This window comes from Catharus ustulatus, chromosome 4, assembly GCF_009819885.2.
Source record: "Catharus ustulatus isolate bCatUst1 chromosome 4, bCatUst1.pri.v2, whole genome shotgun sequence".
Taxonomy (NCBI): Eukaryota; Metazoa; Chordata; class Aves; order Passeriformes; family Turdidae; genus Catharus; species Catharus ustulatus.
Genome location: NC_046224.1, coordinates 14,401,592 through 14,418,325, shown reverse-complemented (window position 1 = coordinate 14,418,325; position 16,734 = coordinate 14,401,592). Strand labels below are relative to the sequence as shown.

Here is a 16,734-nt window from a genome sequence, read left to right as displayed (position 1 = left end):
GATCTCTCGTGCAGACCTTTTCCTGCAAATGGAGGCTTCTTCAAGAGTGCCATTTCCCTTGAAGTTGTGATTAGCATTTATTTCCCCATGCTAGACTTAAATTTAGCACTAGATCTATTTATTTTTTAAAACTAGGAACTCACTAAAATCTTCAGATTTTTCTTCATAGAACAAACCAGGAATTAATAAAGTGCTCTTTGAAAGTGGCAATATTCTATTCACATTTTACAATTACAATAATTGCAATTCTAATACTTTATCTGACATCATACAGAGTTATTAATATGGAACTAAATTCCTCTGAGTGGGACTTTGAATATGATTTCTTACTGAGATTAGGTAGTCTTTAAGAAACTGGATAAAAAATATTTACATGCATTTTGGGCTAAGCTGCTTACTCATGAATAACAATGAAATGAATAGAACATATCAATTTATTTCAGATCTATAAAATAAAAATCTAAAAATATCATTTTACAGACAATATTCATCATTTAGTTTATATTTTAGTAGTATCTAAAGCCTATCTTGCACAGAATAATAATGTAACAGAATAACAAAATAGTCTACATTTTAACCTTAGAGATTTCCTTAACTGGAGTCGACCATTTACATCAAAAATACTTGTGCACAGTAACCAATTAAACATCTACATTTCAAGAATAGATTGGCTACATCTCATAACCGAGACACCAATTACAGTACATTTATTAAAAATCCTTCAAGAATGCACTCAATAGTAACAGTAGTTAAAATCATAACAGTTCTGTGAAACGATCAAAGCAAATGATAACAGAATTTTAAAATTCAGTTAATCATTTATATGTAATGTAAAACCCATGTAACGCTACAATGAAGAAAGAAATTACATGGGCACAAGTGCAAAAAAGCAATATTGTAAGCCATCTTCTTTCTTTGGTAAAAATCAATTAGCAAGAAATATACCATAATAATTCAAGTCAAAGATTAATTCAGATTATATGGTTTTTTCCTCTCCTACCATAGGCAGACTTGATTTTTAGGCAATCTACAGTACAGAGTCAAAATTTTACTTAATACTGTCCATTTTTTCTTCTTTTAAGTTTAAATATTGAAATTAAAGATAAGTGGGGTTTTTTTTCCTTCCATAAATAGCTTTTCAGTAGTATTGTTTCTTCAGGAATTTAAAAATAAATAGCAAAATATACACAATTTCAAAGACTACATTTAATTCCTTCTAGGTATATACTGAAAATATATCACCAAGGAATAAATAACTTTGGATTTCTCAGATATTTGGCAAAATGTAAATTACTTCTTACATAAGGAGTTTTCTCTGAGGGATAAGGAAGTACCATTGCTTTTTCTACAAAGCTTTTCCTATACAGGTGGAATTTTAATAACTTTACACAAAGAATACAATCTGTAACATAATATGGACGTTCCCCACTAAAAATAACAGTAAAAAATCTTTCAAAATTAAACCTTCAGATTTTCATGTTCAAATCTGAGAGGAACTTCCAGAACTATGAAGTTCTCCTGGCAGTCAAGACTGGTTTTCTGTGTCAGGAGGTTACAGTAACAGTAAGGCAATTTCCTCCAATGGCAGAGCCAAAGCTCTTTTCTACTGACAACATATTACAAATCCAGAAAGGACAAATGTTGAGGAAGGGGCAAAAGAGAAGGATGTGGATGAAGAACACTTGTATGTAAACTATCCTGAGAAAGATACAGATTGTCTACAGAGATTTCACAATAACCATAGATTTTATATAAATTCTTCTGGTTTTGAAGGACTTGACCCACATTAACAATTAAGGAAAGTTCAAAGGGGGTTTGTAGGTTATCCTCTTACTCAACCTCCTCCTTATATTTATCTGAAATTATTGCTAAAGAAAGCAAAAAAAAAAAATCCAAGCCACATCAGCAAAGCAACTACTTAAAAGAATCCAGCAACTTGAAGTGTCATTAGAAAATTAAAAAAAAAAAATCTTATCTGCAGGAAGATCTTCTGGAGGGGCAGAGTAATGTCCTGCCTTTTTACAAGATACATTTAAGCTGCCAGAAGAGTAAAGGCAATTTTGACTTCTCATTTATTCAGAATTCATAAATAACATGTAGGTTCACTAACTTCCTATTCACATCCACAGTTAATTTACATAAAATATTAAGCAGAATGCTTTTCTACTCCTTGTTTGATTCCAAGCACAAGATGCAAAAACCAGTTAAACTGCACTGTCCAACCCTTATCTCTGCAAACCTCTATCTGATCAAGAAAATGCTTTTTGGCATCTTCTTCGCTTTTGCCCACTGTCAGTGCGTCCCTGATATATTCAATATCTTCTTTGCTGGTTAATTGGGGCATTCCAGTCATTAGCATCATGGAGAACAGGATGATCAACAGGTTTGTGTGGTGTCGGAGAGCTAAATAAGCCTTCACGCATACGTCCTGTGAGAGAGAAGAGGTTTTTGTTAACTGAGGAGATGAATTGAGAGGGATGGTGTAGGAATAGCACAGGACTCTCATTAACCAATGCCATTCAATCACTCAAGTATGTCAGAGACAGGAGACCCAACAGAGCCATTCAACTGAGTTGAAACGTGACACAAATTTCTGCACCTGCTGCTCAGTGTAACTTCATTCACCACAGCTTGGGGCAACAAGAACTGTTTGGGTGTGCAACCAGCAGCTCTTAATACTGCATTTATTACTAAAGCATAAGGACTTAACCTCACCAGAATTTCAAAAGAATTTGGCTACCATATAACCTCCTTCTGTGGCTGTTGAAAGAGACAGCAATAATTCACTGTCTTCCTCTCCTGTTGGGATATTCCCATTTAAAGACTGTGGCTGCCAAGTGATACTGAACAAAGCAGCAGCTCCAGGGGATTGTTCCTCATTTTCTATAGATGCCTATTAACTTCACAGTGGTGACGGATTATTTAACAGGGAAGATTTTCAGGCTTGGTGTTCTAAGGAATTTTGCTAGCTGACAGCTCTAGTCTTCAGGCACTCTGCCTTGCTGGAGGATTTCTGTCACTATGTACTGTCATTCTGGATTCCATAGATGTTTTTTATAGCCTTTTCATTTCCATGTATAAATAATATGTGCTTAACAACACAACTTTTAGAAAAATGACATTTCTGCAGCTTGGAAAAACATGCAACGCTTTAAAAATAGTATTTCCTCCTAAGTGACTAATATATAAACTGAAATTATTCGTTATAATCCAGTTTATTCAATTATATTTCAGTTATATTAAATTTATAACTCATTTACTAGCAGAAATAAGAACAATGCAATGAAGACATCAATCATCAATCAACCAGAAATTAGGTCTGCAATGCAGTAATGTAAAAATATGAAAAATATTTCCAAGAAGGTTGTTATTATTCAAACCACAGCTGAAGCAATGCTAATTTTTACCCAATTAAATATTCAATTTAACCTTTCAACAACTGTATATTAAGTTTTTGAATAATACTTTGGAAATCCAAGTATTTTAATGCCAACTTCCAACAAATCCCATCAGCACTCTAAAACACAGGACATTTTTTACAAGATACATGGTTTTTTTCTTCCTCTGAAATAGAAAGAAGTGCACAAATAATCTTAACATCTATCACCATTTACATCAGCAACACCAGGACACCCAACTAGACAGGTTACGAAAATACTAAGGAAGAAAGATGATGTATTGAAGTTGTGTCTGTAATTTTTTTTTTTTTTAGTATTGCCTGGAAGTTAAATCTTTTACTCTGTTCCAAAATAAATTCTGCCCTGAAATAAAGTGATACTTATGAACTCCAGTGTTGGTTTAATTCTAGCACAGCAAAAGATTAAATGCAATGGTCAAAGCACAATTTACAATGGAAAACACTATCACCTTACCACAGAGGATAGTTTCTCTCCATTATAGCCGGATAAAAAATAAAAAAAGAAATTTTACTTATGTATTATCAACTTCAAACAGAGAAATCTTGTCACAAAAGTTAGTCTGTGTTTTGTTACCCTTGAAAGAGATGAAAGGTCTTTATAGTTATATCAAAGAAGGTTTTACATTTTTGTATGGATGATGTATCTCACTGCTTTGGGTGTCTGAGACAGAAAAACAATTATGCAGTCAAGAAAAACCTGGTATCACTGCATCTCAAAGGTAGTCCTTCCAGGAGCTCAAAAGATTTTAAAAATCTGCATCTGCTTTGTTACAGTTATTTATTCAGACAGGAACTGAATGTGGTTTTGCATTAGTATCTTCCAAGAAAAGGAATTTTTGCACTTTTGAGAGAGGCAGTGAGAACCAAAAATAACCCAGATGATAGCTATGTGTCAAGGATATGTACATGTTCACTGTGGGATTAAGAAGAAAGCTGCTAATTCATCTAAAGCCATAGACAAAATGAGAGAAGCTGAGGAGAAACCAAAATCCTATTGCCTAATAGGAAAAAAAAAAAAGAATAATAATTTTGAAAGCCTGAAACTGTCCTAAGTATTATTATCCTAAAATCCAGGTATTTTTACAATATAAAGTGTCCAAGTTCTGTCACATAGGCCATCCCTTCCCTGCACAGTATACTGCAAGTACTTCTCAGTGATGAATTGTGTATCCTCCACTTTCTGTCACCTCTGACAATCAAATATATGAGATTTTGTAAATAAATGGTATGGAAAAATTTGATTAGCACTGATCATACAGATCTCTGTATGATCAAGTCAGCAGCTGAAAAATTCATAGATGGACAGAAAAATACTTGTTAAGTTATGCTTAAATACATGTTTGTGATGAGGAAAAAGCCCATCAAATAGTGCTTCCTTCTAAGCCCTTCTGTGATGTCATTAATAACCTCTGGCCTCTAATTTTCATTAAACCATCATAAAAATGCAAACAAAAAGGAAAACAAAATTAGATTAAGAACTAATAAATAGAAAGGAACTTCACTGCTAGTTCAGAAAAGTTGCCAGGCCACTGACAGCCTCAGAAGTTCACTAATTATGAACTATACTCTTCTGCAGTGAACTTTGGTCAAAGTTATTTGCCATTTTAACCTTCTCCAGCATCGGCAATATGAGCTCTGCCTAACACATTTGCATGGACTATGTCCAGTGGATAACAAAGAAATAAAATTTTATAAAAATAGGTTATTAAGTTATTAAAAACACCAAAGACTGTAAAAAACAAAGGAGTCTTCTGAAGTACAAACTGTTTTAATGTAGTCAAGTACAAAATAATGAGACATGCTCTTAAAAATTAATGAAGGATAAGTGCTGAGACTTTTCCATTAATACATGAATGAGTCAGCAGGCAGATTGAATGAATCCCTCAGTATTAGGAAACAAGATGAAACAAGTCAATTGAAAAATAAAAATACAATTTTAGGGTTTTTTTAAACTCTGGCCATGTAATTAAAACATACATTTTTCATAGCAAAATATGTGATGCAAATCTTTCTCTGTGTTACTCTTCTTTTTGTATACAAGTATTTCTATATCCCAAAAAAAGAAAAACTTTCTTTTTACTGCCCTTTGAGACAGAAAAGACTTTTAATATAGTACTGCAATAGTGGTAAATAAACAGTATCTATTGCAGCAGAACTATACATGAACTTACATTTTTTGGTCAGTTTATTGTTGTCTGTGACTAAATCATGTCACTTAAAATGCCCAGGTCTCCTATGACCATCACAGCTCACAACAGTAAAAGTACATTAATTACCTTTTATCTTGCTAAGGACACTAGTGGAAATGACATTGGTGCTATCACAGCATTCCTAAACCATTTGCATTGGTGGGATGGTAGCAATACTTAGAAATTAGTACCAGAGTAACAAAAAGTTTATTTAGTCAAACCCAGGACTCCATGATGAAGGCATGATGTATTGAAGAGAAGCAATGACCAAACTTATTTCTGATTGATTTTTGTATTTGGGCTGCTGAAGTGAAGGTCAGATACTCTCTAAAGAGCTGGATGATCCATATATATGGAAACAACTTTACCTCACTGAGACATCTTTCAGTTCTCCATCAGCACACAGAGGTCTTTTTTGAAATTACATATGCCAGACTGGTGTTTCAGTCCCACATGACTTACATGCATCAGCATCACTGCTGTACACAGCACAGATCACAGGCTTAGCTGAGGGCATGGGCTCAGCATTCCCTTCCCATGGCAAACCCCACCTCAACATCTTTTGATCTACAAGTCCCCTTCAAAGCACCTCCACTGTGATAAATGCAGTCCTTGCAAAAATGAAGATTCAAAGATTGCACATGGTTCTTTAATTTCTTTCAGAAGTTTGGGCAGTGACTGCAACCAAAGATTGTTGGTTCTTCTTTGAATGGGTCCTCTCCACACATGCCCTCTGCCTTTTGATTGTCTCTGGTGGACAGTGTGGTTTGTCCTAACATATGAATATCATAAGGAGGGAACAGCAAGAGGATCCAAGTGGATCCCCATCCCTGGAAGGGAGGCCTGCAGGATGTGCCCAGCTGGAAGATGGGGAACACTCATTTTTGGATGGGGAGTAAACACTGAGATGCAGCCACAAATGGAGACAAAATGCTGAAGTAACTGCAGGGGACCCACCATTAGGATAATTCCCATTGCTCATCACAGACAAGGGAGATGGGTGTGGGGGTGTGTTGGACACAGATTTGCTATACAACAGTGTATATGTTCAAAGGAACACAGTCACCATCCACCAGGAAGAGCCTTAATTAAGTACTCAGGTTAGAAAACCAGACTCCATACTGGGACTGGCTCACACACAAGGAATCCAGAACATGAAAGTTAGGCTTTGGCTTTGACTCACTCTACAGAAGAATTTTTCTTTTGATATTATAAGGAATCTGCCTTCTAAATCAGACACTTTACTCAAAGTCTCTAAAGATGACTACAGGAATAATGACACCTCAGATATATATGTACTTCTGACAAACCACATACTCAATCATTTCATTAAACATAGGAACTGCATACTGAATTCCTTCTTTAACCAGGTCCTACATTAGTTCAAATAATCGCAACTGGTTTGAAAGAGCTCAATTTCAAATAGAAGTAATAGAACAGATTTTTAACACCATTAGTTTCTTTCAGAGTTGAATCTATCCATCCACTTCACAAACCAGCATCTGAGAGACTACAGACTTTTACTCAGATGCAGCAGTCCAAGTCCCAGAACTCGAGGGCAGAGTCAGGAGGGAATAACACTGGCAAAGGCAGTTGAAAAATGCCTCACACCTGCTCATACTCCACAGTATGTGGAAGCTCTGCTTAAAGCCATGAGTTTCTTCTAACTGCACAAACGAACATTGAAGGCCTCTGCAAAGTACTTTCAATCAAGACAAGAAACAAAGAAAGAACTGCTTATCTGGTCTGCTGCTAACAAGTTTTTTCAATGTGCCTTTGTGAATGTTTGAATTTTAGTTCCCATAATTGTACAGATAATTTTTTCTCTTAGTTGGGCCTAAAATTTCCTGGAATTGTATTATGATTCAGTACATTTTATTAAGATAATACCCATGAGCCTAGATCTTTGAAAACCAAGGCACTAATGTTCATTTCAGAGGGTAAAAAAACCATTGCTTAATTGATTTGCAGCTAGATACCCGTTATTAGATACCTGAAATTTATGGAAATGGAGACTTGTCTTCTTTCCGGAAGTTCCCATGACATACAGAAAATCTGGAGTCAGCACGAAAGGAACTCTCTCCTTATTAATTCCAAGAAAGCTTTTATAATTCCCGAGAATATGGCCAAAATCAATATGGAAAAGGTTACCTTCATAAAGAGAAGAAGTCACATTTAGACAAGCATAATAAACTGCTAAGAACACTTACATGTATTCACAGTACTTCCACCCCCTTTTTTTTTGGTATATATGATCTCTCTTAAGATCAGCAGAAAACACTATTTTCTTTCTTTTTTTGGGAAATACACAATTCAGTCCTCTTAGCAAAATTACTTCTTATTTATCTTTGGCAGTTGTTAATAGTCTGGCAGAACTGTTGTATTATCTAAACATACACTCACAGCTTTTCAAAACTCAACCAAGGACAGCTTGTGCCTCATACCTGTAACAATCAGAGCATCACTACACAGAAAAGGCTCGAGGGTTATGTTTCAAATACCCATGGGACTCTGGCACTACCCATCTCCTTGGCAAATGTCATTGACTAGAACATGCTTTCTCCTCACAGACCTTCATTAGTGATTTCTAAACCACTCTGTGTGTTCAAAGTCTGCATTGTCACCCTTTGGAGAGCTTTGAAGGAGTAGAAGGGCATCAGTTCCCACAAAAGCAATGAAAACCTCTCCTTTTAAGGGTCACTACACCTACAGGACTGGAGTCTGCTGCTACTCTCCACATTACTTTATTGCTTTCATTGGTAGCCAGGACACAAGAGTAACGTTACTTAAAAACAGAGATTTGTAGTAGTGGCATAGTAATAAAAAAAGATAAATCGGATTATATAAGATGACACTTAACAGTGATCTGTAGGTGGAACATTCTTAGATGTTCCAGATTTTAAGCCAGCTTTCAAGTTCCCCCAGCCTACCAAATCTGACTCTCTGCAGACCTCTCAGACTGAGATCCTTCTGGCTCCTGAGGCTCAAGACAGATCCTGTTAAAGACTCTGAGGCAAACCTGCTCATGACCACAACAGAACAACAATTCTTTCTCTGTTTTCCTGTCTACTGACCTGTGTCTCATGTTCTGCCAGTGGGAACTCACACCACATTATATTATATATAATGCTGAAATCAAAGCATTTCTTTGTCGTTTTTCCTCAAGGGCTTCTGCTGAACTTTTTTACTATAGTCCTTAATTAGTTAACTTCTGCCTTCAGGGTACTTCTTCTCTCTAGCCTTCAACTGATAAAACTTTAATATAATCAATCAAATATCCAGCCTTCTATCTATTTTCCATCTCTTATCAGACACTAATTATGAAGTGAGAGGTCATGAAATGAAAAATGAATTCCTTAGACTAAATAAAACTCTTCTGTATGTACTGATTGTTCTGGGGTTCTTTCCATAGGTAAGTAAAATTAAGGATGAAACAATGTGCAGCTATGGAAGTAACTTCCAAAGTTTATAGTACAAAAAAACTGTGAGTTTCTTCAGGATGATATAACCATCCCATAGATTTTAGTTGGAAAACAAATACACTCCATGTACACTTATTTCCTAAAATTTTTTGCAACAGTACACAAAGCAATTACACTCCTAAGAAGTGAAAACAGTCCAGCAATATCTGAACTCTCAATTCTGACAGAATTCAGTTCCACTGAACACTGTCAGAACCACATCCACACATCAGGCAGATGAACAGCTGCCTGCTTTTTTTTAGGCTTTTTTTTTTAGTTCAGACCTTAGATGTAGACAGTGAAAAAAAATTTGATTTACATTTCCAATGACTTAGTTTGGTATCAAACTGTTCCTTGGAAAATAATGGCATTATTAATGATACATATCTCCAACCTGTATGAAGGCAAACAGGGGTGAAAATACATTTCAATGTTACAGGAGGACTTGACTTTGTAAGCACCACTGACAGAATTGGTTTGTGTCTTCATTCATTATTAAATGCATTGTTTATTAAAATGAAACATAAATCTAGTGAAGTGTAGGCAGTCCACACATCGATGAAATTCTCAAAAAAAATAACCCACCTGTTTCTGTAATCATGATGTTGTCATTGTGCCTGTCTCCTATTCCAAGTACAAAGGTTGCCACACAGTATCCAGCACAAGAATAAACAAATCTTTCCACAGCTTCCTGAAACTAAAAATAAATCTTAGAGATGTTAATGCTTCAATGCAAGGCACTAAATGCAATAATTCTCAAAGTTATGTACCTTTCTGTTGAAATGTATCTATCAACAGTTAGGCAAACTGTCTTATAAAATGCACCACTACACAGCAGAGATCAAGATCACAGCCTGACTGCACTCCCTGTGGTGGCTCTACCCCTCAGCACAGAAAAGCAGCATAGAGCAGCTCACATATTCTGAGGAAAAAAATGTGGCAGAAAGCTGTAGTAGATCAGTGGATGTACACAAGCAAAGGAGTTGTGAGCACCCAAACCTGCACCTAAATCCTCTAAAACCACATTGGTTTTCAGTGTTCTTAGATGTCCTCTCAAGCTGCTCCTCATGTATCACTTCTAACTTCCATTGACAAAGGAGTGATTCCAGAAGCATCTTGTCTCTCAGGAGTTTGGCTGCCAGCTGGATGCTAAAGGCTCATTCACAGACACCCGCAGCTGAGTGCAGGGAAAATGAATGGATTTTTCAAACTCCTGTGAGTAACAAACACAAACCAGTGGGCACAGCCCATATGGGCTCTATGCTCCTAAATTAGCAGGGTGCAATTAAAAATCCTACCTAAAAATTCAAAGAACTCACCTTCTCTTCAATCATGCATCTTTCCTTGAGCCACTGGTTCAGGATTTCATCCTTAAATGCACCAGTGTTCCCAACTGTACTCTGTTGAATTTTGGCAATTGTTGTAGCATCTTTCACAATTTCAATCATTCCTAAAGGAAGTAAGGAAAAGGTTAGAAGAAATAATTAAATTTTTACCAAAGCATATTAAAATAATATTCAAAATTAAATTTTAAACAGTGTTTTAAAATCATTTGCAGATCTTCACAGGTTGTGAGCAGAAATTTATTTGACAAAGAGCAATGGTTCCTGTTCATTCCCCGCTGAAACCAGCCAGAATTCATAAAGCTTGGCATGAAATCTCCTCCTCTTTAAAATGGATGTATCATATGATGAGTGGGGACCCACTGTATATAGGGAGAGGAAAATATTCCTGTTCTGATCCCAATTCACATTTTCCCCAGCTTCTCTCCAGCTTCACAAATAAGAGTAGCTGAAGAAAAGGTTTCATTTTCATGCAGTCTAGGGATGCAAGTGTTGCCAGGGCTGTGGCAGAGGAATAGAGCTGGCCCTCCTGCAGTAAATCCAATTTAAGCTTCAGTGTGCATATACACAAAAAGCACAGAAATACCAGCGCACAGCAAGGCACAGCAGTGGATTACAGGTGGAAGGTTCCAGTTGTCAGGGCCATGGGGTCTGTCCCTAAACTGAACAGACCCCTGCCAAGGCACATCGGCACACCACAGCAATATGGTGCAAAAACAGGGCCTTGTCTTGTTCATGCCAGCATGGCATGTGACAGAGGGGAAGACAGAGGGAAATGCAGAAACAGAGGCTGCAACACAACTCTGCCCTGTAGCCAAGATTAGCAAATGCAGTCCAGAGTGGGCGTGACTATACGGGAGAAAGTCAGATTTTTACTGGATTTATTTGGTAATTGAAAATATTTTATTTTCTTTCTCTGGTTCAAGTTCAACAGTGTCTTCTAGCTTCAGCTCCAGTTCAGAGATAAGCAAGCAAACAAAAATACCCTTTTCTCTCCAAAGCTATTCAAAGCACTTTCTGAGTTGCTTTCAATTTAATCTCTCTGAAATAGAGCAATTTCTTACTATTCTTAATCTCACCCTTTTGCAATCACTGAATTAAAGACAAATTTTTGTGCAACAGAGTAACAACACAGTAGTCTCTTCCTGCCCTCTCTGCATGGCTGAATTCATGGCTGAACACCCCCTGGAGGTATGTTCTTCTGTCTTTACAGCAGCCTGGGTATGTTTGCCATAACACTATTGTGGAAATATGACCTCCAAAACCCACCACCAAGATCACCATATTAAAAAGTTTTGCATTTTGGTCTGTGCTGGTCAAGCTGCTCTTTTTCTCCCGGTTGTGAGCTCCAGCTCCCATTCCAGCTGTAAAAAAATCTTTCCCTGCCTGTGCTCACAAATCTCCCTCTACCGGCCAACAGCTCCTTGCTGGTGGGGGAGCCGAGCTGGCTCAGGAGGTGCAGCGGATAGCAGTTCTCTGCTGGGAGGGAGTGCAGCAGGAAATGCACCATGCAATGTGTCTCTGTGGTACCAAGGCAGGTAACTCTTCTAAGAGCCAGCTTGAACTGCTTAATTTCAGCAGAGAAGCTGCACAGTAAGCAGTGATAATTGCCTCACAGAGCCAGGAACACAGGGACATGTCAAAGGGAGAGAGAGCAGGATGTTACCTTTTACCAGTGATACAGAGAAGGGACAGTTCATCCTACAGAGGTCTGCTTGGCAGCAGCAGTGGACAGATGCTTCCAAAATTACAAACTGCACTGGATGCAATGTCTTTAACAGAATTAGAATGCTCTATGCAGGAGATGCCAGCCCCATATGTAAGACACCTGTTTGCCTGTGCTCAGGGTACTGTCCTTGTGTCAATACACAGAAACTGCCTAAGTTCCATGGAGGTATTAAGAGGGAGGGAAGAAGCAGCCTGGAAGAAGACCACATGTGAACACTGTGAAAGAACATTTGCATGCCACTACTCTTTGGCTCTGTTCCAAACAAGCATAAGCTCTACATTGAAGAGTGCCACATTGGGCATTACTAATTTAGGCTGCAGGTATTCTCAGCGAAACAAGCAGGAGTGTTAATATGATCAACCATGCCCCTACTGTGGTGCTAAAAGGATGCTAAATTCTTGCATCTCTCCCATGCCCATAGGAAAATCAAATGTTATTTCCTTGAGACAGAAGAATGAGGAATCAATTAAGAATTCATGAAAGAGTAACAGAAATCTGTAACTCAAGTATGAAAATGCTAGAATCATAGGTAGAATTCCTCCTCCTTCCTTTATTTTTCTAATTGTCTTGAGATAACTTTAAACAAAATTAAATCAGATCCTAAAAAGCTCTCTTAAAATCAGGTTTAACACCTCTAAAGGAAAGCAAAACCCTTGACTTTCCTTATATTTATAGTTAGTTAGCATTTTGATGTACAATTTTCCATTTCCTTTATTATTAAAATTCTATCAATAAATATCACTCAATTTTAAAACATTTATATTAGAAGAAAAGAAACTCTCTTATCTTGCACTACCAGGTATTTTATCTGTGAGTTTGGGCTTCCTGCATTGCTAATCCTGAAATCAAAAGAATGTTAAAAATTTTATGTGGCAATGGATTTTAGAGAGGAAGTACACTAAAAAAATATATTAAAGAGTTATAAAGAGTCTTTAATTTTATTGGGTCTTCTTACTTGATTTCTTTCACCACAGTTCTGAAAAAATGATCATCTCTGTTGCAAAAACCAATGCCCTGTGATAAATATTGCCTGAGTATCCTGTTAAGTAATTCCTGTTAAGTAATATCCTGTTAGTTGTTGCTTTTAAGTGGTATAGGATATGAAGCTTTAGGTCAGGAAAAATTATAAATGCTTTACTTTTTATTTTATTCCTATCAACATGTTAAAATACATCTTGAATAAGTCACTCACTTTCACCGCTGTTTTGTACTAAATATTGTTATTAAAGAGAAACTTGCAGCACAAGCTAAGCCATTGCATAGGAATCACAGCCAGGAAAGCTGGAACTTCAGCTCAAGGAAGGGCAGAAGCCACTGCCAAGATGCAACTGAAGGCTACTCACAAAAAGTGTAATAAATGCTATTTACCTCAGGACTACAGTACATGTTAGACTAGTTCTCCCATACATATCCTCTGTAAATATGGTATTTTGAATTTCTAATCACAGTAAGTATGATCACATACCTATTTTGTTCCCTGTAGAAATGCAACCATATGGCAACAAACAGAGATCCAAGGATTCTGCTTCCCAAATGGATTCCATAATTCGAAGAATCTAGTAAAAAAAAATGTATGTGGCAAGTTATTGCAAATTATTTGGACATTATGTATTACTCATCCAAATAACACTAACCAGACTTCTAAGACGGGGCTCAACTTTGTTATTTGATTAAGAGATAAATACAAAAAGTGTGCAGCCATTCAAGACGATCAGTTATAGAACCAGGGTTTATATTTCTTCATCTGTTCTGTGACCAGAAATATCTACTCTTCTATGAAGTATTAATAAATATATTGTATGGTTTCCACATAAGGTGAGATTGAATGTGTTAGGGTAATGCTAGCTACTGATTTTTCATTTGTTAACTTCACCCATTGCATAAATAAATGATAAAAACACTTCATCAGAGAAACAGGCCATCCTGTCAGTAAGACTCTATCTCTAGAACACCAAAATGTGAAATATGTATGGTATATGGCAAGAAAATCCAGGGTAACAGTATGCACTGTATCTGATGGGGATGAAGCTCCTTTTCTTCAGAGCAGCCTGTACTGTGCTGTGGTTTAGGGGATGACCAAAACAGTGCTGGGAACACACTGATGTCCCAGTGTTCCAGCTGAACAGTGTCTGCTGAGTGCCAAGACTACCTGTTTCTCACCCTGCATCATTGTGACTAGATTGGAGTGCACAAGAGACTGGGAGGGGATAACCAGGCAGATGACCTAAGCCAATCAAAGAAATAATCCATGCTGAACAATGTCATGCTCAGCAATAGAACAGGGAGGAAGGGGTTATATAGGTTAACCATCTTCAGTGCAGGGACTGGCCGGGAACTGGTCCACTCATGGGATGTGGTGAGTGACTGCCTTAGCACTACTTGTTTTCTTCCACCTCTCCTTTGCTTATTAAACCACATTTAGCTCAACCCACAAATTTTCTTGCTCTTACTCTTCCTTTCCTCTTTTCCCATCCCACCAGGGTTAATTCATAACACAGTAACATAAAAAACTCTAGTACAACAAAGATGATCCAGTGTTGATATCAGCCTTGCCATACACAGTTTTAAATACAAAAGATAACCTTGCATTTCATATGAACAGTAAAGACAAGGTATACACACTTTGGAAAAGCAAAATTATTTTAAAATATTTTAAAATGTTCATGTTATTCTTTATGAGCTTTAGCTGTCATACCTGTAAAATTAGCATGTCCTGACGGAGGTCATCTCCATGTTTGAAGATGATGCCTATGGTTTCGTTTGACAGAGCTGTTGGATCTGCACATTTAAATTCAAGCCAGAGGGGCTTCTTCTTAGATGCCATTACTTTACATTTTTCTATCTGTAAAAGACATGTTTACTGCTTGCTAGCCATTGTATGCCAATATCAACCCAAGAAGCCTTTTTAACAGCAGCTACAGAATAGTTTACCAGCTTCCACTCAGCTACACCACATGCAACACACTGAAAGCACATGTAATGGACGGAGTTCAATTGCCACACAAAGCCTCCCTGAACCTGCACAACTTTTAACCACTGTTCATGATAAAGAAAAAAAATGTATCTTGACTCTCCAAAACTCGATTTAGCTTGTAAATCAGCTTCAGACAGATTTAAAACAGGAACAGAGATTCAGAAAATACAGTCCTTCACAACAGCACTTTGACAGGTGCTTTGCAAAACCAGAACTTAATCATTGTCTGATGCAATCTACCACATCATCCACCCTTCTGACTTCTAGCAACTACATTCCAGATTGCTTGATTCAATTCCCTTAGTAAACTGTTCAAATTAATGGGGGAAATTACATTTTTGAAACTAATTTAATGTAATCATTCATAAGATAAAATAGATTCCCTATTTAGTTTTATTAAATTTTCAATACTGATAAATTCAGTACTGAAACTGCAGTATTTCAAATGTTTTCTCCAGTTATTATGGCTAATACAACTTTAGTATGTCTTACTTTCTATTCTGGAATTCCTGATTCATTGTTGAACATTACTATGTATAATAAAGCCATCTAAAATTTAAAAAAAAGCAAATGCACATCAGTGTTTGAGAGCAGACAGAATTCACGATATAGGAGTATTTTTAGTATATTCATGTTTTATCTACTGAAATTCTGAGCCTGCAATCTAAAACAAAATAGTTTTTACCATCCTTACTTTCAAAAAGTAAAGAAGTTTTTAAATCTTTGAACTTAGTAGAAACCCTGATTTTGCTTCCAATATTTGGTTTAAACTTGTAAAATTTTAGGTTTTGAAGATTATGGACAAAGAGCGCTTGTTAGAACGAACATGAAATGAAAGTTTAGTTTGTTTTACCACACATTTTTATTCATGTAGCTTGGAAAAAGCTAACCCATCAATTTTAGGACATAGCTACCTTCCTTTATAAATCTATTGTTTCATTCATCCAGAAAGGTCGTGGTAGGATTGAATACTTCCTAAGTGAAGGAAAACTAGAAAATCCAGAGAAATCTTTTATTTTAAAACCTACTTGCTGTCAAGCTGTTGATGATTTCTGTAGGAAAAAAAAAGATGACTACAGAGAAGAGACCAAATACAAACAAGAAAATAGTATTTAAGAAGTCAAATTATTTCTGAGTAAGAAATGTCTGAATTGGTTTCTGTGCTGACAGTGTTTCAGGCATGCTCACCTGAGAGGTGTTTAATTCTTTTCCGCTTGAACACAGATTAGCTCATAGCCTGTCTCCCAAGGCACAGGCTTATTTAACAGAAACATGGCCATATGTAGACAATGCCCGAACATTCGGCAATTCCTTAAATTGGATGATTTGTCTGTCTTTAGCTAGGAGAAGATTAGGGGGTTCTTTCCTTGTAGGATCCTTGCTGTACATCAAGTGAGTCCAAGGATCTTAACTGTGCTTCTTTACCCAGACCTCACACTGCATTTTAGATGCATGATCCAATTTCCTCTCACTACACATCTGCTGATCTATGAATCTTTTTTTAACTCTGAGTCAACATACACAATTGCAATCTCACCACAAAACTGAAGGCAGCAACATAGAAAAACCCAAGTGTTTCTTAATGTATTTCTAACAAAATCATAATGTATTTTCTAACAA

The 16,734-nt window shown here is 36.7% G+C and overlaps 1 protein-coding gene across 2 annotated transcripts in view; it reads right to left on the bottom strand.

Annotated features, from left to right (window-relative positions):
- Window positions 1–416: 416 nt before the first annotated feature.
- Window positions 417–16,734, bottom strand: part of PIK3CG (phosphatidylinositol-4,5-bisphosphate 3-kinase catalytic subunit gamma) — a 32,159-nt gene continuing 15,841 nt past the window's right edge. For both annotated transcript variants that reach the window (XM_033058560.1, XM_033058561.2), the window contains exons 6-11: window positions 14,836–14,982; window positions 13,606–13,696; window positions 10,388–10,518; window positions 9,654–9,765; window positions 7,601–7,758; window positions 417–2,428 (exon numbers count right to left, since the gene is read on the bottom strand). In XM_033058560.1, coding sequence (XP_032914451.1) covers window positions 2,147–2,428; window positions 7,601–7,758; window positions 9,654–9,765; window positions 10,388–10,518; window positions 13,606–13,696; window positions 14,836–14,982 — 921 coding nt within the window. In that variant the 3' untranslated portion in view covers window positions 417–2,146. The remainder of the gene's footprint in view (window positions 2,429–7,600; window positions 7,759–9,653; window positions 9,766–10,387; window positions 10,519–13,605; window positions 13,697–14,835; window positions 14,983–16,734) is intronic.